This window comes from Siniperca chuatsi, linkage group LG4 (assembly GCF_020085105.1).
Source record: "Siniperca chuatsi isolate FFG_IHB_CAS linkage group LG4, ASM2008510v1, whole genome shotgun sequence".
NCBI lineage: Eukaryota > Metazoa > Chordata > Actinopteri > Centrarchiformes > Sinipercidae > Siniperca > Siniperca chuatsi.
Genome location: NC_058045.1, coordinates 16692482 through 16713752, shown reverse-complemented (window position 1 = coordinate 16713752; position 21271 = coordinate 16692482). Strand labels below are relative to the sequence as shown.

The following is a 21271-nucleotide window of genomic DNA, read 5'->3' as shown; positions in this document are numbered from 1 at the left end:
GATTTTTGTGTTATTTATTAGCAGCAAACAGGACATCTTTCTTCTTTTATATGAAAACAACAAAGGAACACAATCTGTATTTGCCATTAGTATTTGACAATAATTGTGATGTCCCTATTCATCATATAGTAAAGCCTGTAGCTCACCTTTCAACAAATAAAACATTTAAAAATAACTTATTTTTCTTTTGTTGAGTCGCAAGATGGCAATATTTTAACATCCAACAACTACATTGCAGCACCGAGTGAAACTTTCAGTTAAAGGTAGTAGTTGAATGTTTTGTGTCAGTGTTTTGTTTACATAAATTCTACTGGAAACTGACAACCCTCCACAACTGGATCTGTCCCTAGCCCAGGACCAAACCTGGACAAAACTTTATGAACTTTAAAATTTTGCAAACACATGTCTACACAGTCCTCATCTTACATTTGGTGCCCAGTTTCTAAAGTATTTAGACCAGTATTGCTGGTCATTAGTGTGTTTTTATTTTATTTCAGTCCATACTGGAGCCTTCAGTCCTACTGACTTTCAGGATTCAGGATCTTAATTCCTCTAGCCAACACTTAACTCCAAACACAGTTAATCAATATTCAGTCTGGTTGTACAGATCTATAAAGCAGCAAGGAATTGCTGGTTTCTCATTGAGTCTGTGTGCGTTAATGTGTAACTTACACATTCACATTTATTTTGTCTGTCATGTCCTTATTTCTGCTCTCCACTCAAGGTGTTGACATATACCTCTTTGGAGCTATCATGCTTTTGCTGTAACCAGTGTGATAACCATCCCTGAAAGAGCATTTAGCGGCCTTAAGTTGAGAGGAAATCGCCATGACTCCACAGCCTTCTCTAAGTCTGGTAGAATGTCTGGCACAAGAGCTTGTTCAGCTAGAAAGACTATCATCTCCACGACCAATAGCAGGACCCATCCTAATGCCCCGAGCCAATAGGAGGAGCCGAGGGTGGAGAAGTGTTGACGGATTTCTTCCCAGTGCTCATAGGTGAAAAGAGACCAGCTGAAGAGGAAGAAGAAACCTGTAGACAGAAGAGAAAAACGAATCAAATCAAGTATCATTTTGAGGAAAAGAAAAAAAGTCATTAAGGTCAATTATCACATGCCTGGAGCTTTGTATGATAATGAACTGCAATTCCAAGGAAAGTAAAAAGTCTCTTTAAAAACTGTTGCCCTGTAGGGTATGTAAATGAGTAGTACATAAAAGAATTTCTGGAGGTGTGCGTTTGACATGAACTACAAACCAAAAGGCTATTTGGAGGTTAATTGGAAATGGTGCTGATTTTGAATGTATATATTATTTTAAAACTTCCAAAACAATAACAGTGTAATTATTAATAAAGTGAAACACAAAAACATGGTGCGTGGCTCAGGCAAACAAGCGTTTCACATATTTTGAGCAGTGCAGTGGAGTCTACCTGTAGAGGCCATGGTAAGTAGCAGCAGTGTGGTGGGGTAGAGGGCCTGTCCTGCCATGAGGAGAGAGCGAGTGTTGGAGTAGGAGCGCACCGTCTCAGATGTCCAGCAGAGGGCAAACACCAGACACAGAGCACCAGTGCACACAGCCATTAAGAAGGAAATAACTCCTAATACTCTCTCTGCCTCCAGGGCTGGAAGACACAAAGCAACATACACAGGCCAAAATGAGAAAGGTAAACTACACTGATTGGTATTCAGTTGAGATTGCCACAGCAACATTACGTTTCTACTATAAATAGTCAGCATGATGAAGTGAAACATGTTGACGTGATTACACACTCCTATGGATGCCCTCACAAACACGTCCCTGCCTAAAACTGAAACCAGAAGAGTAAAATCAAGAGTTCATGTACTTTTAGGTAGTTTTCATGCACATGGAGCTAATCTCACACTATTAGATTCATTCTGAAAGTGAAATGCATTGGATACAACAAACAGACAGGGGACAAATAATTTTTGTTAACAATTACCAGCAGTTGGTTTCAGTTGGGCGTTCTGTTGTTAGCTGCAACTCCTACTGGCACAGTTCCATAGCAGTTTTAACTGACATTGTTAAACCCACCATTTTGTCAGTTATCTGTGACCAAGCAAATATTGACAAGAATATTTTATCTACAATCCCAAATGCCCTTGCTGAAGCATTATCTGTAGGTACACATACTATTACAGCTGTTTTGTGACTGTTAATTTGTGATTTGTTAATTTAGTTTTTCTGTGTTTACTGCAGGCTCACCGCTATGTTCCCAGGGTCCTGTGTCAAAGGCCTATAAGTATAGTGCAGTTAAAGTGCAGTAAATTGCAAAAGAACAAAGGTGAGATGGACATTTCAAATGCAGTTTGAATGGTAAAAATCTGTTCAGCCACTGTGGAGATATCATCGTCTAAAGTAAAATAAAAAAACTGCCCTGCCTGCAAATTTGAGGGAGTATAACATCAGTAGGCTATAAGCTGTAGGTGGGTGATTTGAACATATTGACCCAGGGAAACATACAATGAACTTTTGATCTAGGGAAAAACATTGCTGAAAACATAAAATCCTTTGAAAGGTCTCTTTAATGTGTCATATTAAGAGGATATTGATCTGGCGAACATGGGACCCTGGGAGCATAGATATGCCAAGCTGGCCATTAAGCAAACTGTCTGAGGCTAATGGGTTGCTAAAGTAACATACAACAAGCTAACGGTTGAACTAATTACTGTTGGGCTAACTTTATTATATTTTACTCATTTTACTTTTACTTTTGTAGACTATGTGTTTGTTTACATACTAGGTTAAGCACTGTGTTGTACGTCCTATGAGGACTTAATGTTGATTTTTCACTGGTCTTCCTGGCATGAGGGACAATGTAGGTTAACTAATTTGACAGCTAGCATAGTCTATACTTTCTGATTCCAGTTTAATTACTTGTTACTGTACCAATTCATTTCACAATACCTTTGGTGTAACTTGTTTTTATGGTATTTTATTTTTCTAATTTATAATCACTATCATTGAATTTGTTGTCAAATACTGTTTTTAGTTTCACAATAGCTTCCAAAAAAAAAACTTAACTTAACACTACATTAGATTCATTCTGAAAGTGTGTTTGCATGTAAAAATGTCAGTGGAATACAACAACTGTCAAACTAATAGTTAATTATGACAGCAAACAAGATGTAGCTGACAAAGACTTGGTTTCAGCAGACCAACACTGCAGCATCAACATTTGCCTTCAGCCATGTGTGAGAGCTTCAGCAGATACAAAGAATGCACTTCTCTGCTACAGGAGCAAGCTCAAACTTGCTTACTGCTGCTGAGAACCTCTGCAATCCAGTGTATTTCCAAATGTTCCTCCTGATGTTGCTCCCCACTAGAGATTCAGAGGTGTAAAAAAAAAGTCTCCCTAAGGGTGATTGCTAGCAGAACCAGTGCCTTAACACAGCACAGCAAAGACATGCTCATGCCCCATTAAATATGCTGCCCTGCCTCATACATTTTATTCAACATATTATACAGTATGTCAGTCAAACCTTTAACCTAACCCTGAGTGACAGCTGACAGATGACAAATTTGATTTATTGACTGCAGAAAAATGTCAAAGAGGTGAATGTGGCTTGTTGCTCACCACTGAAGACAGTGCCATCTTTACGATTTGTCTGGTCACTTTTAGTGTTATTCCACTCTGTCCAGAGTCCCCTCTCCTTCAGCCAGAACGGTGTCCAGATTGCGTAGCACACACACAGGCAACCTGCCAACCCCACACAGGACTGAGAAAACCTGAAGCGACTGATGGAGTCCCCCAGCTCCAGGAACTTCATATTTCTACACGACTGAGAGAGACAGGGAAAACAGAAGAGATTAGAGTATATTGAAGTTAAGTAACATAAGGAAAATCTGTCTCAACAACTAACCTTATCATTTATAAAACATATATCATATAAAACAGCTTTAAGAATGTAGAATTGTAATAAAAGTACTGTCTTACCTTTGTTGTTGTTGAGAACAGAAAAGTGTCAGGAACAAAATTGTGAAGTTCTGTGTACAAGTAGAACAAAGTTTAGACTACAGGGACGTATGTCTACTGCTGTACAAATACTACTGTACAAAACACTTTGAACACCCTGACAGATTATTACTTGTACTGTTCATGACCGCAAGCCCTCACTCGCAGCTCAAACCCTTGAGTGTTACTCCACCTCTGCTGAAATGGAAACTCCCCCAGCCAGCGGATAAATTTCCCCCTGAATTCTCCACTGTGACCCACCAACTCACACTGTAGAGAAAGTGAAAGCACCAACAATGGCCACTCAATATTTGAGGGACCAATTTGTGTGGCTAACATTAAGCAACAAGGAATAACTTGACATTAAAAGTAAGTTAAAAAGTCTAAAATCCCTTGATACTCGAGAGATACTGTCTAACAGCAATATATCACTCAGACATTTAAATGCAGAAACTGTATGAGAGGGCGTCAAAAGGCCATTACACATTACAACACATTTAAGGAAATCCCACTCTCACTTTATCACAGTGGGGCAATATGTGTTGTGGTTGATGGCGTCTTCAACCTCAGTTGTCTCTCCTCTTCGTCACATTACCTCCCCCTTCACTTTCCTGTGTTGCAACGGAACGGTGCCCACAGCCCACCCAAAAGCAAGCTTTAAAAAAAAAAAGTCATACTGAAATGCCTTCAGAGCATGCTTCGTACAATACAAGGTAGCAGATATCTTGAAAACATATGAACGTGTAAAATGACTATTTATGTAGAAGAAAAGTCAAGATATCTATCACCAGCCAATTAAGATTTACTCTAAATGAAAGATTATAGTCAAATAAAGACATAATAATTCCTTTATTCACAGATCCTTAACTTTACAGAAAGTACAACACATTCTGATAAAATAAAGTGCATATGACCAAATAATGAAGATGTACACTTCAGATAAAAAGACTTTAAATGTTTAAGAATAGAAAGTGACTGATTTTGGTTGATTTACATTTGGCATTCATTTAGAATTTTGTAGTAAATAAACATAAATCTTCTTAGTCTGGATTATAAAAAATCAAGGCCGTCTCTCTTAGCAGCTTAAAAATAAGGCCTCAAGATGCAGATAGATAAGTATTCTGTCCTGTTCTTCCATCCTGGCCTGGACTGCATTATGTTTCTTCTTCTCACGTCTTTAGCCTGCTCTCAGCTAATGTTTCCTCTTCACTCAGAAATATGCTTCAGATTTGACCTTGTGTCAGGCGTTTGCGTCAAGCTTTTCACCATAAATGCAGGGAGTAAGAAGGATGCTGAAGTACTGCCTCTTGAAATTTGGCAGCTATATTTGTGCCTGTTTATCCTAAGCTTACTTTCTGGCTCTTTGCAGCAGGGCCTTGAATACATCGAGAATCTCTGGGTCCTCCCCGGCAGACAGCTCTGGAGTGTTTTTTTCCAGCCAATCAGAGGAGCGGATCTGGTGCCTGAGAGTACCAATCAGAGAGTCCAGCCCCTCTGTGGTCTTCGATGCTTGGCAGCCTACCAACACAAACTCCTCAGTGGCCAGCGAGCCTGTGTCAGGAACAGGGCGACCCTTCTCCTTCAGCTGGTCGGATGACTTGCTCTGGGGTGATGATGTTGACTTGACAATCGCAGCATTGTCTGAATCTGCACTGTCCTCTTTCACTGATTTTTTGCTCTGCTTACTGGCTTCTTTGATAGAGTGTGAATCAGGGCTTCTGCTTTTTTCTTCAAGTCCTTTCAAAGCCTCCTTAATTCGCTTCAGGCCTGACATAACACAAAACAGTAACAGAAGAAGTCAGGAGCTATTATTCAATCAATACCTAGTTTAAGACACAATGCAGGAATTGGAGGGAATAACATGACACTATTTGAAAACTTGAAAAAAAGATATCAACTTTTCAACACATAAGGACAGAGAGTACCTGAACAAGTGAGTGTGCATAAAAAGTTTTTAAAAAATGAAGGAAACAGTATGTAGTGTGTGTATATTACACTACAAACTGACCAAGCTTAATGTGGTGCTGTTGGTCTGCGAAGACAATGCGGAACCAGCCGGGTGTGGAGCAGAAGAAGGCCTGACCACAGCTCAACACCACCTTGTGTCTGAGGAAACACTTCCACAGAGACAACTCTTCCTCAAATGACGACTCTCTGAGGTACTAAGAAAAAGGAGAGACAGAGGTGACACATCAAGTCTATGGGGAAGTGTACACACGATGATTTCAAGAAATAACCATGTGGAATTATTTGCATTGCAATTAGCTGTGTACAAGTAAGAACCAAAATATCAGCCCCCACATCTTAACGTGACTAATCTTGGTACCTTTCTGAGGTCAGCCCAGACATACAGTGCAGCAGGCCTGTCCAGGTAGGGGATACCAATACTCTGTAGCTCTCCTGTTAGGTAACTGTGAGCAGCTTTCAGTCTGCACCTGTTCTCAGGCAAAAAGTCCTCGCTGATCCACTCTAGAACATGAGTGTGAAGTGACGTTAGATGTGTGTAAATTTATTTTTTCAAGTCTTTGTGCTGCATGATGTGCAGCAGAACCCCATGCTGTTCTCTTGCCATTTCAGAGGAAGCCGACAATGGGGATGATTTGAATTATTGAAAAGCTCACATCCAAAATAATTTGCATTTATGAATTTAAACTCAACCAAGCAAACTGCTTGTTTTGTACAAGGGGAGCTGATTGTATTAGTGTGGCTTTTGACTGGTCTTTACCAAAAGAAGGTTAATGTGAGGATTATTTTTCCAATACCTTGTGTTTGCAAAAGCACACATGAAGCATGGATCCATACCTCTGTCCTGAAGCAGCTGTGCTACCTGGTGCTGGGTGGTTCCAGAGATACTGTGGAATGAGCCCAGCTGGGCCAAAGCCTCCACGAGGTCTCTGTTCTCAGTATACAGAGTGCCTATTCTGATTCCTGCCATTGCAAAGTCCTAGAAACGACAAGATGAAGTAAATAAAAAGGAACTGTGAAAGCAAACGGCCACTAAAAAAAACAGATTTCACTGTACTGTCGGCAGGGATATAACAGTCTCACACTCTCAGAGCTCAGCACAATACGTACCTTGCTCATCCCCCATATTACATGCGTCCTCTGTGGGTCAGGCAAACTGAAATAAGGGCACATCATTAGCAGTTAAGAGGCTGTCTTCAGCCACAGTTGTTATGATTAAGGGTCTAATAGAGTAATCACGCAGAGGTTAGGTTCATGCAGTACCTGTCTATGCTGAGGACACTGTGAAAGGTGACAGCTTCATCGAAGACCGTCAGCATGTACACTTCATCTACGATGGCATGGAGCTCATTTCTAAAGCAGGAAATGGGGGAGAGAAAGATAATATAATTATATATAGTGCACCATTGATAAACCTTGGCTTTATATTGTTAATGAGTGTTTATAACAAAGAAAATGCAACGTAAATGTAAAAGGGTTCCTTCAATGTCCTATGTAAGTGTAAAAGCACTGTGGTTTATGGTTACAACCGCTCAGTGCCTGCAAGGGTCTGTGGAGGGAATTACTCTGGCAAGATCATTTAGAAAACAATAGATGGTGCAGGAGACTCCTTGGCACATGGCTGCACTTGACGTGCTGATGGTTAAGAGAGGTGATAAAACTCCATCAAGAATGCTTGATATTCCACACATGGGACAGAGCTCTCGGCTGTAAAATAAAAGAGTTCACACTAAGAACTGTATGCAGTGCCTTGATAATGTGCTTAAAGGAGCCAGGAGGTGGGAGGACAACAGTGTTAGGCCACAGCGTGAGATAACAGTGGGTCAAACTTACCTTTTGGCAAACTCCAAGAAGGCAATCATCTCCTTCGGGGTGTAGATCTCAGCCAAAGGGTTGTGGGGGTTCATCAGTATAACAGCTCGGATGATCAACCCCTAAAAGAAACGGGCAATTTCTAAGTAATTATAAACTGATGTACTGAATCTTCAGTCTTTAAAGATAAAGCTGCAAAACAAATCACTTAGAAAAACAGAGCATCCGAGGCGTTTATCTAAAACAAGACCTTTGCCCGAGCATTTCTGGAGGGGTTCGGCCTTTCTTTAAATATTCATTAAGGGCAAGTGCTTAAGAAAGAAATCCATTCAAAAATCACCTCTTGTTTAGCCTTTTTCAGTCCTTCTTCTAGTTTGCCTACAGTGAGGTGGAAGGGTCGGCTGTCTTTGCCATCGGCCTATAAATAAAAAATAACAAGTGGAAAAGGAAAAATACATCCACATCCAAATTGGACAACTGACACTTTAGTGCATGTGATCACATGATGCACTTAAAGGTCACTTTAATGTAAAAAACATGTTATATTCAATGTATACAATCAGTAAGGCACAATAAGTACATATCGAACAAACATTTTAAACAGAAACACATAGTAAGCAGTGCAAGTAAATCAGGCTCTGTATTCCTACCTCACAGTCAAGAGGAACATGAAAGAGTTTTACGTCACTATACAAAAGTAGATCCTCAGTGATAACACCGTAGAAAGGAGTAGGGATGAGCATGGCATCTACAACGTGAAAAACAAAACATGAAAAAATCCAAAGACATACATCATGTCCTTTTTAATTATCACTATGAATGTGCATAAACGCATACAAACCTACCATGCATATTTAATAGATGTATTAATGACCAATCTTTAATGACACATATTAGCGACTATTTAGGTCATTAGAGGTCATTTTTATTGCTAATTTGGACACAAATTTGCCAATGAGTGAAATTTGATTGGCATATGTGCACAAATGAATTGCTAACTATCAAAGTGATCCAAGTTAGTAGTAAATAGATGAACAAGGGCTGCTTTTCAGGCTTATGATTGTGTAGCTGCCTACATAATTTTGAAGGTCGAAGTGTTATGTTTAAATGGTTATGCTACAGCTTCCCCATTCTCTGCTATACTTTACACGATGATCATTTTAAAAAACAGGCCAAAAAAGAAACTTTCCTGTTGCTATTGTACCCATATTTGTATTCATACAGTATTGATATGGATGTATTGTGTGTGCATGTCATTGTATTCTGAACCTACCTTTAGGGTCACAAATTACTGCAGCAATACATGAGAAAAAGGAACCACAGCCATTCATCACCACAACCTGAACAAACACACACATCCACTGTGTTATGAAAGACCCAATTAAGGCAGAGAAGGAGGTCTGATAAATACGCTACAAATTCATCCACCTACTAAAACAGCCATTCATTACATCTGCAAATTAAGTTGTTAGCCCTAAAAAAGCTATGTTAGTTCAATTGTAGCATTTGGCATCTTTATCATCATTACGGAGTTAATCAAAGAAATTAATTGAATCCACTGCCTTCATTTTTGAGAATGAATGGCTATAATCCACAGTGTCTTCTGCAGCAGCAGTATGACACATTTAAAAAAAGGCATATTTGTCAGTAATTACATAATTTGCTGGACATATGTATCAGTCATGAGAAGGGAACCTTCTTTACAAAAATCACAGCAATCCAGATCGACTAGTTACACAATAACACAACATAGAAAAAGGAATGTATTGTGGTAGAAAATGTGTTTAAATAGTTTCCTTAAAGCTAGGATAGGTAACGGAGAAACTAGCATAAGACAGCTAGATTTTGAAAGTATCCAACCGAAAAAATGTTACCCCTTCCCTTCAGGTCTCCCTCCAAAGCCACTCCCCCAAAACGCATTTTCATGCATAATGAGTGCACGGGCAGAGTATGGCAGGTAGGCAGGTAGGCCAGAATGAAATTCAGGCCAAATGAAATGATTGGATGAGCTTTTTACAGGCCTGCGACAGCCACAGATTGATTGCGATTAATTTTTACTTAAAAGCAAATAATTATTAGAAGTAACATGTAATTTAGTCAAAAGTGCAACTAGTCAGTCTGAAGAATGATTCCTTTTAGAATATTTAAATCATTAATGAATTAATGTATAAGTAAACTTGTACTGCTATAGGTGGTTCAGGTGGCACTAGAGTAGTTATATTTTTAACCTTTTGTACAGTATGTTGTGTGTGTGTGTGTGCGCACAAAGCACCCACTATCCACAGTCATAATATAAATAAAAATGTAAAAAGTGAAATATTTCTCTCTGTCATACTGTGGAGAAAAGGTCAATATTGTAGTCTTACAAAATGTAAATACGAGAAAGTGCAAGAACCTGAGAACTGTGCTTACTGCACCTACAGTGTATGAGTAACTGTATGTTGTTACATTTTCCACCTCTGCTATTTATATGCTTTCCACAACCTCTCTAATCTTCACTCACATTGTCGGCTTTCAGTGGGTTTGGAGAACAGCAGTAGTGAGTCAGGAACTTTGCAACCTCCTCTCTCAGGCTGAAAGAGAGCAACATGGAAAGGTTGTAAGAGGGTTAATGTTTACTTTGAACGGTCTTGTTAAAATGTAACTTTACTAGGAGCCACATGACAAATGTGCTTCTCATTTAAAATGAAAACAAAGGTCCACTTTAATATCGTACAATGGGTGTCCCCTCAAGTCTGAATACTGCAACAAGGATGGGTCAATATGTAGCATGTCAGGCTTGGTCAGCTGTAGCAGAAAGGAAAATGAAATTAATTTGTGAATGCAGGCAGAATAATTTAAAATAATGTTACGTGGCAAACAGTTATTATAGTGCATTACACTCTACAGCATTACATCATTATTACCAGCATATGACTGCACTGTTAATCTTACCCGTTTATGAAGAAGATCATAGCATAGTTTGTTCTCACTGGTACCCATGTTGATTATACCCTGGGAGTAAGAAAAAGAGGAGGACCTTATAAATAATCGTTATGGTGTCATTTTTGACACATCTGAGCCGTCTCACAGCTGTAACGGGTATTAACTATATGACACAGACTCACATCAGGGTTATGTGTGTCGTGGTGTTTGTCCATTTCATATTGGGCATAGCCCTCCTGGAGAATGCCTTGATGCTGTCGGATGCTGTTACCCCGGTTGGACAGGTACACGCTAGTGCCGGGAGTTTCTGCAGCTCTCAGTGTTGCAAAAACATTCTGAGACATTTTGCAGGCCTTGACAGATGTAGGCGGTGTTGACTTTATTGTGTCCTGAGTGGAAACGGCCTGTGCTGTGGGAGCTTCTGAAGGTGGCTGAGATAAAGATGACGAGACAGAGGAGGCGGCTGTGGTCATCAGTGAAGCTGACAGATGAGCTAGGGGTGAGAAGGACGGGTCAGTCGATGTTGTCGCAGCGGTCGAAGCACCCTGTCTGACAGCAACCAATGCCCCCGTGAGCATGCTGAACAGGTGAAGCTCATGCTGGCGCTCCTGTTCCGCCCTCCTGTCTTCCCGCCGTTCCCTGCGCTCCTCGGCCTGCAGCTCTCTCTCCAGCTGAGCCTCCTCAAGGGAGAGGAGGCGATCCTCTGCTGACTGCTGCCAGCTCAGGAAGCTGGCCAGGGCTTTATCCAGGCGCCCCTGACTACCACATCTAGCACCCCCATGCTCCCATGATGTTTTGCCACCACGGCGACGCTTCCTCTGTCTCAAAGAGGTTGGGGGGTGAGAACCCTCCTTACTGGGCTGCTCAGATGTGTCCCGTGGCACAGGACCACCAGCAGCCTGGGTGGCAGCTGTGGCAGAGCTAGCAATGTTCAGGTCACTAAAACCTTGGGATATGTAAAAGAGAAACAACTTTTCAACTACATATCACTTTATAACTTTGTGTTAATGATAGTAGGGTCAAAGACAAAAAGGGGTTTTCAGGCATTAAAAAAATACAAGTGTAATACAACTAACAATTTTGTCTTTTTTCTGTACATTAGAATGGATCCGGTTTAATTTTTATATTTTCTGAGCAAAATATAATGGCTATCATATGTTTTTACCACGCTTTACAGAAGACACCCACTAAAATGTCATTCAGTGGAACAACAGTTTATATACAAAAAAAAAAAAAATCTTGTGAGGCATATTACGAGCAACACTAATTAGATGACATATATAAAAGACTCTATTTAAGGATCACAACGCAGGCCCCAAATACTAATTAATCATCATTTTAAATCTTTATACTTTATCAATATCCTTCCAACCACTAGCTTTTTCCCCGTTTGTCAGCAAGAAGTTTTTGTAAGGAATGAAATTCATTTAAAATATAATTAAATTTAGTTTGATCGCATATTATTTTTATATTTTGTAATAAGAACAGGTCAGTATAAGTATATTGTTTCATTTTTAAATAAATATATCTGCAACACCAAATGACCATGGGTTTGTTACTCTACTACTTGAATGACATTTTGTCAAAAAGGGATAGTGTGTATTGGAACTGTTGCCCTTACTGCAATGTTTTTAATATTAGTCTGAATCATTAAATTGGTTTTAATAAGATTCCTAAGTAAATGACAGCAGAAGCACATGTTGAAAAAGAATAAGCATTTTATTCTGCGGCAGTGGAGTGGGTTCTGCTGGTGGAGACTGAGGCAGTGGAACTGCCCTAATACATTTTGCTTCTGCCCTGTGTTTTCAATGATTTTCCTGCAATGGCTTTCACTTCTTTTCAGCTGTAGCTTCTGATAAATTCCTGATTGCTTGGGTGATCAGGATTTGCACCCAAGGCAGCTTGCCTTCTTCTCTGATAGCTGAAATGCAGATTTGATGTAATTACTGACATGAACATAAAATTATTGATATGGATATAAACTCTGTGTTATTGATTTTTCTAGATGCACAAATAATTAATTTATACTTACTTAATTAATTAATTAATATTAAGCTTAAAACATATTTGTTAATACTAAACGTCCCTAATTTATCTGAAATATAAATAAGATGCTAAAATTGTTATCTATACAGTGATACTGTCATTTGGTGTAATGGATCACACTGGCGTAGCAGAGAAGTTGCATTACACCAAATGACAAAAACATTACACTGAATGACGAAACTTCACATTTACTGCAGGCAATCAACTGGCCACCTGTATCAAACAATGACCTTGACCAATAAAGTTCATTACAATTATTCACAACATATACTTATTTTTCTAAAAATCTAACAATAGAAGTGTTTTTTGGCATTTCACTGAATGACATGCGGGTTTATAACTTAGGTTACCAAAACATGAAAAGGTGAAATTATCTGAAAAAAACTTATTGAAAATTCTTATTAATAATCATCAAATATTTGAGAGAAACTCACCTTGCTACAGAGGGTCTTCAGGGCTCCTTTTGATGATGTCACAGACTGTCACATGACTCTCAGTTTTTGATATGATTTCAAAATGGTTTCTTAATCTTGTTACACTGAATGGCCTCGAATGAATTGCGTATTTGGGACAAAAGTCCCCTGGTTATTTCAGTACTTAAGAAAAACGACAAGACATTGTCCTTTTAACACTCATTTGAACATGCCAAGTAAACGAATATATACTTTTACTTGGGATTGTATATGTTTATTTAAAGATGTAATGGTAAAATCGAAGTGCGGACCATTACACTGAATGACGATTTTGCAGTTTGAAGTGGACGTAGCCACCGTGACGTCACCCATTGGTTTGCGGACTAGCGTTTCGAAGCCTCGAGTTTGGCATGTTGACCGTCGCCATCTTGGTTTTTTGGAGCCAGTTGTGACCACGAAGGTGCATCCGTAATTCACGTTAACTGTGATATTAATTGGGATGCTAAATTTGGCTAACCTAAAACGGGCTTAAAATAAAATGTATCTCCGACTCCTTAAAGTGTCTTTTAGTACAACCGAACGCTGAACGAGACATTTTTAGGCGACCAAATGTTACAATTACATTTCATGAACTGAAAACACACTATGAAAATGGTCAAAGTTCTTCGACAAAAACAGACAGCAACCAAAAACAAGTTCACGGCTAATTAAATGAACACTATCCTGTTTGACAGGTCGCCGTGGTAGCGACAAGGTAGCCACGCTCTAAAGCATACCCTAATGTTATTGTCTGTTCTACTCTTAATGTGACCGTACAAAATTAACACGAGACCATAAACTTTTTAGGAAAGTGTTTACTGAGGTAACAAATCAAGTGAGAAGTTGGGTCATATTCTCAGACTTCCAATCAGACTTCTTTTGGCAACCAGTGTCGCCCCCTGCTGGCCTTTAGAAAGAATGCAGGTTTAAGGTTTATTGGCTTCACTTTTCAGACCCGGAAGTTACCGCTTGTTTGGGACGTTATTTCACCCACATTTAGAAATTTTATTTTCCAAAAAGTTATTTGAAACATTAAAGCAGATACTGCCGTTTTATTTAATATGTTCTGTGTATATAAAATCACTTTTTGTAAATTGAATTTGATACGTCTCGTCTTTGACCCAGTAATAGTAATAATAGCATTTGGACTGACAACCTGAAGGTGAGATTCTTGCATTTGTTGAGCTCTCTCCTCGACCCAGAGTGTCCTCTGGCCCCAGTAGGGACTGCCCATCAGTTTCCTGGTCATCTCCAGATCCATAGTACATCTCGGGGGGTGCAACACCTGAGTTCAGCATGCTTTCCTCAACATCTTCACATTTAATATCCAGTGGATCTCCAGTTTTTGGAGGCTGACCAAACAGAAACCCACCTGAGGAAGTAGGACCAAAGGAGCCTGCTGGAAGTCCTTGCAAGTACGCGTCAGGCCCACCCGGGCTCTGAAACACTTGTTGAGCTATGACAGCTCCGCCCAGGGAGGAGTAGGTAATAGCGGGTCGGTTAGCCAGCACCCTGTCCATCACATCATAGAACTTCCAAGACCTCATCTTGTGGTTGTCCTTAATGCGGCGGTACTCCAACTTCATCTTTTTGATCTTCTCCCTGCACTGGTCACCTGTGCGGTAGATGCCCTTTTCACGCAAGATGTGGGCTATGCGGTCAAATACACGCTGGTTGCGCAATGAACTCTCCAATTCAATCTGGACCGACTCGTCGGACCACAGCTGGAGCAGCTCCACTATCTCCGGGTCGGTCCAGTTGCTGCCTCGCTCATGCCTCCTGCCGCGGAAGTCCATCCTTTAAGTTGCAGGATGTATTCTGCAGCACAGGAGGGGATTGTATGAAGAAAAAAATAGCAGCCTACCTGTGACCACAACTTAAGAATCACAAATAAACGACGGGGCTTAAAGTGGGCACATGTAGCCTATTTTGTTTTGTCCATAGTTTATGTCAACGGTAAATATATGTACGTTATTTTACCCACTTGTGTTCGCTCACCGTAAATCAAAAGTGCAGCTCTTCGGAGACAGATTGCTGTGGAGCTGTCATTCAGATGTGCCGTCCACGTAAATCATGTCACAACTGGTTAACCCGGTTTGGACTGGTTTGGAATGGCAACGCTTTGTCCACCCGGTGCTAAGATATTTAATTCATTCTTAACAGCAAATTTGTCATAACTTGGTGAAATGGGACGCACAAACATATCTACATCCGGGTTGACGGCACATGCGTGCTGTCCTTATTCCGGGATAACTTTGGTCCGTGTTAACGGGGGAGCTGGCGCTGCTGAAAGCGGGCTGGATTTCACTTATACTAGACACAACCATGCAAGTCAGAGTCAGACTAAGAGCTTTGTGTTACGGCCCCCTCTACCGTACGATGTGCTGTTTTATACGTGTGTAAGGTCAATAGATATCCAGAAGATGGCGGTCACACACAGCTGTACAAATCAGCCATCAGGAAAATTATGATGCCTGTTTTGAATACAGGCGTGGCCCGGAAATCCTTTGTAACGGTAAAATAACCATGACAGCGGTTGAAAACAACGCAAACAGCCATCAAAAATAAACAAAAATATCGGTTTGTCTTACCATTAGAAGCGCATAAATCGAGGTTTTGTCATTAAAGATAATTTCCTTTTTTAAATGTATACTTTTTGCTGTTATACATAATTAATTTATAATTTTCTATTATGCCACACATAAATTTATTTAACCTGCTCAAGAAGGTGAACTGTTAACTTCGAGTAAAAAGTGGATAAACGTGACGTTAGGTTAATTAATTCCTGCTTCTGGCTATATAAAAACACTAACCCGCCCCTTTCAACGACCACGGTGATCAGAATCAAGCATACGCTGTAGTCCAGTCGACTCTAAACGTGACGTATTTCCTGGAGAAAAGGGTTTGTGGCAGTTTGTTGTCATCTTTATCCAGTAGTGAACCGTTAAGATATATTGTATTGGCACGTAGCCCCTTTTTCTCCCTATTTTTCTTTCCGTGTATTTACTTTGCGTTTGTGAATTAACGCCAGCATACTCTAGCCAGCTAGCAAGCCATGGGAAATAACTGAAACCGTCAGAAGAAACCTGGGTGCGACGGTTGAAGTTAACTGGCAAAATATAACCATGGTGGTTGTGGCAAGTTGGTGGCGGATGACAAGCAAGACGGGATAGCTGAATTTAGCGCTTTTGGAGGAGGATGGGTGTGTGCGGATAGTATTATTATTCAGCTCTTGGATCAAGTAGAGGACGTAGACTACATCGTCAGGTTAGATGTAAAGTTGAAAGTCAACCCGCAGGAGAAAGGGGAGTCTCCACCGGGAGGGAGAAGAAGAGGATGAGGAGGCATGACGTATCGGTTCTTGTTGGCATCTTAGTTTTTGTAAAAGCCACGCACGAGTTAAGTTAGATGTGTTTAAAGCAGTGAGGTGAACTGTGGTAGATTGGGTGGGAACAACAGGAATATTTGCGGAAAGCATGACGGCTATTTTAGCATAAAGTCTCTGCAAGCGCTGCCGACAGCACTCACCAGTCTTTCCAGTCAGGTGAATCCTTCCCCAGTAACGATAACAGGCTTTTTAAATCCAATATAGGTGGACCTTTTTTTATGGAGACATGACATAGCCCGATAATTCACCAGCTTTGGGTCGCTTCCTCTCTGAGGTTTATTTTTGGTAAGATAACAGCATGTTTGTTGTAACTGTTGTATTTACAGTGTTGTTTTCTACAGCATGTCTCATTTAAATCAGTTTTATGCTCTGCTTTCCTCCCTCCCCTCTGTCTCTCTTGCGCCCACACTCTTACATTTTCTTTTTCTCTTACTTATTCACCCTGAAGCCCTAATAGGCTAAACCACTCATCAAGCACTTTTATCTGTGTAAGGTGGGAATTGCTGTAATACATTTCCGTTAGTTCAGCTTCTCAAGCAAGGCAGTAATTGTTTAGACCTAGCTACGCACTATTCCTCTTCACACTGGCATCAGATATATGTGCCTATTTTACGAAAAGCAAAGTGTGCTCAGTTTGAACCAACAAGCTGAAAAACTAAACATTAAGTGATCCAACTCATCCTGTCTTGTCCTCTGGTTACTGTTGTTATTTTATACTTCTAGCGCAACTCCCACTGGGATCTCAGCAAGGGAGAAAGTCAAGGTCACCAGCTATTGAGGTAATCCTCAATCGGATTACACTATCTCACCACATTAAAGATTACCCTATGAAACTAATCTTTTGCCCAGGCCAGTTAAGAGATCAAAGCTATTAAAAGGGTTGGTCATGCCTTATGTTTATGTTGCCAGAGGAAGTGGGACTGAGTGGCTCACATAAACACTTTGCCCTAGACACCACCTTTCCAGCTCTGTCGCTTAGTCACCAGTGCTGTGTTTAACAATACTGGTAATTCTTTAGTTGACAGTTCACACATTTTATAAGAGGCATAAAACAGGAATGCAGTGGAGGAGAAAGATGCAGGGAGACAAACTTGTCAACAATATAAGTCATCTATAAACTAGGGCAGAGAGTGTTGTGGATGAGAGGAAGTTTGACACAGGGAACAATGCCAAGATTCAGATGGCTCTTAAAAATTGGGTTGGATCTCTCTGTGGGACATTACTTGTAGAATTGATTCTTTCTCCAGGACACATTACTGCTGCCCTAGACAACGTTTTATCAGGCTTTTCCATCTCTGTAGCTCGTAGACAGTGGGAGTTAAGATGGATCAGGCTTTAGTGGTACTCAGTCACGGCATTCTCGTTCACTTCACAGTGTGTCTCAGATGATCGCCACACAGCTCACTTCCAGCTGTGTACCCCTGTCCTGACAGAGCACAACATGCCTGTGCAAAGTCTCTGGTTTTCCAATCCAACTCTAACTTGGAGCAATTTTCCCTCTCAGGAGAGGATGCTTGGCTGTCAGTGGTACTTCACAAATGGTGCAGTTCTCTCCTGTGCCTTGTTTTTTAATGCAAGGGCAGCCCAGAGCACATGGTGGGTGTCGATTTGGCTGCTGGTCAGCCTGAAATAGAGCTGGAGTGCTTCATATGGTCTGTCACAGCTTTGTGTGCTTGTCATTACCACTGGAAATTGCCTGTTCATCCCCATCAAGACTAGATTTGTTATTCTGTCACATTATGTTTATTACATCTCTCCAGAGTGATACTAAAGTTAACTAAATGCATATGCTGTTTGTCAGAAACATCACATTTGCACCATTGGACACATTCATGTAACTGTAGGCTTCTGCTGCTGTTGCTGGTACAGCTGTGGGTCAAGTGTTTTACAGGTCATACACATTTTCCAGATGGGTTGGAAAATCTAATTGGTAACTTCCTGGTCTCAAGCCCAGTTCTCTCAACTCCAACTCTTTACTACCAGTACTTTATAAGAGGTAGAGCTAGAGCTGGGCTATACTTATAAAATATTATAATGTGTTTGTCTCAGTACCATGCTATTGATAATGTGGTGACATTATTGATTATTGTATCGGAAAGCTATAACACAGCTTGTAAGATCAGCAAAAGACAACATACTGATACATTATTAATATTACCATATTGATATTAATTTGTATCAGAATTCCCCTCCAGATCTTGCTAGATCTTCTTTGCGTAATCAGTTATAACAGATCTTAAAAGCTAGTGTTTGGGGTGAAGTGTGCGCCTCAAGGGCACCTCAGCTGTCGCTCCTGAGGCTGAGGAGAGGATTGCTCCTTATGAATTTTCTATACAGAACGTCCAAGCAAAGTGTTTTGATAGGGACAACCTGTTGTCGCTGCTGCTGTTGTGTTCCATAAGTGAGAAAGTGGTTCTTGAAAAACAGGAATCTTTGATCAAGATTTCTCACCATCCTTATCACCATGAAATACTGAACTATATTTGGAGGTCTGTCAATAGCTTGAAACAGCAGGTACTGAATTAATAATTAAAGGCTGTTGTGTTATTTTAGCATACCACAGGTACAGGTACACTTGCATTTCCACTGGCTCACTTGCTCGAGTGTGGTGCTAATCTTGAAAGAGGTTATGCAACTGATTTTCTATTTTCATTGTAGTTTAGATTCTAAAGTCTTAACTTCTCCCATGGTTTGAAGGTTGAAGTTTCATCTCAGTTTTAGGCCTTTGATGTATATAGTAAGAGTAAGCAGCCTCTTGTTAACTCCTCTCCAGGCTGTGTTTTGAGAGAAGGTGTTTTGGGCGTTGTGTTATTATGTGCTCGTTATTTTCCGCAATGCTGTATGAGGGAGGTATAACCCCCTCTCTTTTTCTCTCTCCATCTATTCCTCCCTTTCTCAGCCCTCTCAGTGACAGCAGACCCCCTGCTCCTGTTTTTGTGACTCTGGCATAGCATCTAATGAGCTCAGAAGAATTGCTCCACAGGAAGAGTGACAGCCCCTGGTCATGTTTCCACCACGTCTCCTGCTGCGCTCAAATCACACCCACTCCTAAATGTATCTGTGAAGCCACAGATGTATTCAGTGAGGTTCTCCTCTTCGAATGGTTTGGATATGTGTAACTCCCCAGAAGCAGGGGATCATTGTTTGGGTGAATGAAGGGTGAGGTCATCCTCTTTCTGGGTAAAAAGTTTTGAAATGTTTCCCTGTTTTGGACACTGGATTTTAGGGAGAACTTAAGGCAATAAACAACAGCTTACCTGCAAACCAGTGACCTTGTTACATTAGAAATTTCCCACTGCCAATAGGCATTCTTTCAATTAGAATTAGTAGGTTTTATTTTCCAAGTCCTCGAGAAATGGCCAGTTATTTGACAGGTCCCATATTCACTGTGGAAAGTCAGTACTGCAAGATACAGTGGTGTGAAAAAGTGTTTACCCCCTTCTTGATTTCTTATTTTTTTGCATGTTTGTCACACTTAAATGTTTCAGATCATCAAACAAATTTAAATACTAGTCAAAGATAACACAAGTAAACACAAAATGCAGTTTTTAAAGGAAGGTTGTTGTTATTATTAAGGGAAAATAAAATCCAAACCTACATGACCCTGTATGAAAAAGTGATTGCCCCTCCTATTAAAACATAACTGTGATTTATCACACCTGAGTTAAATTTCTCTAGCCACACCCAGGCCTGATTACTGCCACACCTGTTCTCAATCAAGAAATCACTTAAATAGGACCTGCCTGACAAAGTGAAGTAGACCAAAAGATCTTCAAAAGCTAAATTGAAATTGAAGAAATTCAGGAACAAATGAGAAAGAAAGTAAATGAGATCTATCAGACTGGAAAAGGTTATAAACCCTTTTCTAAAGCTTTGGGATTCCAGCGAACCACAGTGAGAGCCACTATCCACAAATGGCGAAAACACGGAACAGTGGTGAACCTTCCCAGGAGTGGCCGGCCGACCAAAATTACCCCAAGGGCGCAGCGACGACTCATCCAAGAGGTCATGAAAGACCCCGCAACAACATCCAAAGAACTGCAGGCCTCACTTGCCTCAGTTAAGGTTCATGACTTCACCATAAGAAAGAGACTGGGGGAAAAAATGGCCGGATGGCAGAGTCCCGAGACGAAAACCCCTGCTGAGCAAAAAGAACATTAAGGCTCGTCTCATTTTTGCCAGAAAACATCTTGATGATCCCCAAGACTTTTGGGAAAATACTCTGTGGACTGACAAGACAAAAGTTGAACATTTTGGAAGGTGTGTGTCCCATTACATCTGGCGTAAAAGTAACACCGCATTTCAGAAAAAGAACATCATACCAACAGTAAAATATGGTGGTGGTAGTGCGATGGTCTGGGGCTATTTTGCTGCTTCAGGACCTGGAAGACTTGCTGTGATAAATGGAACCATGAATTCTGCTGTCTACCAAAAACTCCTGAAGGAGAATGTCCATCTGTTCGTGACCTCAAGCTGAAGCGAACTTGGGTTCTGCAGCAGGACAATGATCCAAAACACACCAGCAAGTCCACCTCTGAATGGCTGAAGAAGAACAAAATGAAGACTTTGGAGTGGCCTAGTCAAAGTCCTGAGCTGAATCCTATTGAGATGCTGTGGCATGACCTTTAAAAAGGCAGTTCATGCTCGAAAACCCTCCAATGTGGCTGAATTACAACAACTCTGCAAAGATGAGTGCGCCAAAATTCCTCCA

General features: G+C 40.5%; 3 protein-coding genes across 9 annotated transcripts in view; 1 reads left to right on the top strand and 2 right to left on the bottom strand.

Annotated features, from left to right (window-relative positions):
* On the bottom strand, positions 1 to 4664 carry si:ch211-256a21.4. Its single transcript, XM_044194932.1, has 5 exons — positions 4106 to 4664; positions 3955 to 4004; positions 3595 to 3799; positions 1429 to 1620; positions 1 to 1032 (listed from the first exon to the last, which is right to left on the bottom strand). The coding sequence occupies exons 1-5, from the start codon at positions 4116 to 4118 to the stop codon at positions 752 to 754; spliced, it is 741 nt and encodes a 246-aa protein (XP_044050867.1). The 5' UTR covers positions 4119 to 4664; the 3' UTR covers positions 1 to 751.
* Positions 4665 to 4802: 138 nt separating this feature from the next.
* On the bottom strand, positions 4803 to 15624 carry accs (1-aminocyclopropane-1-carboxylate synthase homolog (Arabidopsis)(non-functional)). Of its 2 annotated transcripts, XM_044194921.1 has the most exons (16): positions 15171 to 15624; positions 14329 to 14990; positions 10857 to 11620; positions 10684 to 10743; positions 10466 to 10536; positions 10253 to 10322; positions 9023 to 9089; positions 8400 to 8497; positions 8090 to 8167; positions 7771 to 7871; positions 7201 to 7290; positions 7048 to 7093; positions 6775 to 6916; positions 6299 to 6441; positions 5981 to 6134; positions 4803 to 5739 (listed from the first exon to the last, which is right to left on the bottom strand). In XM_044194921.1, exons 2-16 carry the CDS (start codon positions 14966 to 14968, stop codon positions 5321 to 5323), a joined length of 2943 nt encoding a protein of 980 aa, XP_044050856.1. In that variant the 5' UTR covers positions 14969 to 14990; positions 15171 to 15624; the 3' UTR covers positions 4803 to 5320. The 2 variants fall into 2 exon arrangements, with proteins under 2 accessions (XP_044050856.1, XP_044050857.1); XM_044194922.1 differs by lacking the exon at positions 15171 to 15624 and having other exon boundaries at positions 14329 to 15161.
* Positions 15625 to 15995: 371 nt separating this feature from the next.
* The window catches only part of furinb (furin (paired basic amino acid cleaving enzyme) b), a 76356-nt gene continuing 71080 nt past the window's right edge, over positions 15996 to 21271 (top strand). For 3 of the 6 annotated variants that reach the window (XM_044194929.1, XM_044194928.1, XM_044194924.1), the window contains exon 1: positions 16081 to 16845. The gene's annotated coding sequence lies outside the window, so the exon portion shown is untranslated. The other 3 variants (XM_044194926.1, XM_044194925.1, XM_044194927.1) reach the window with 3 other exon arrangements.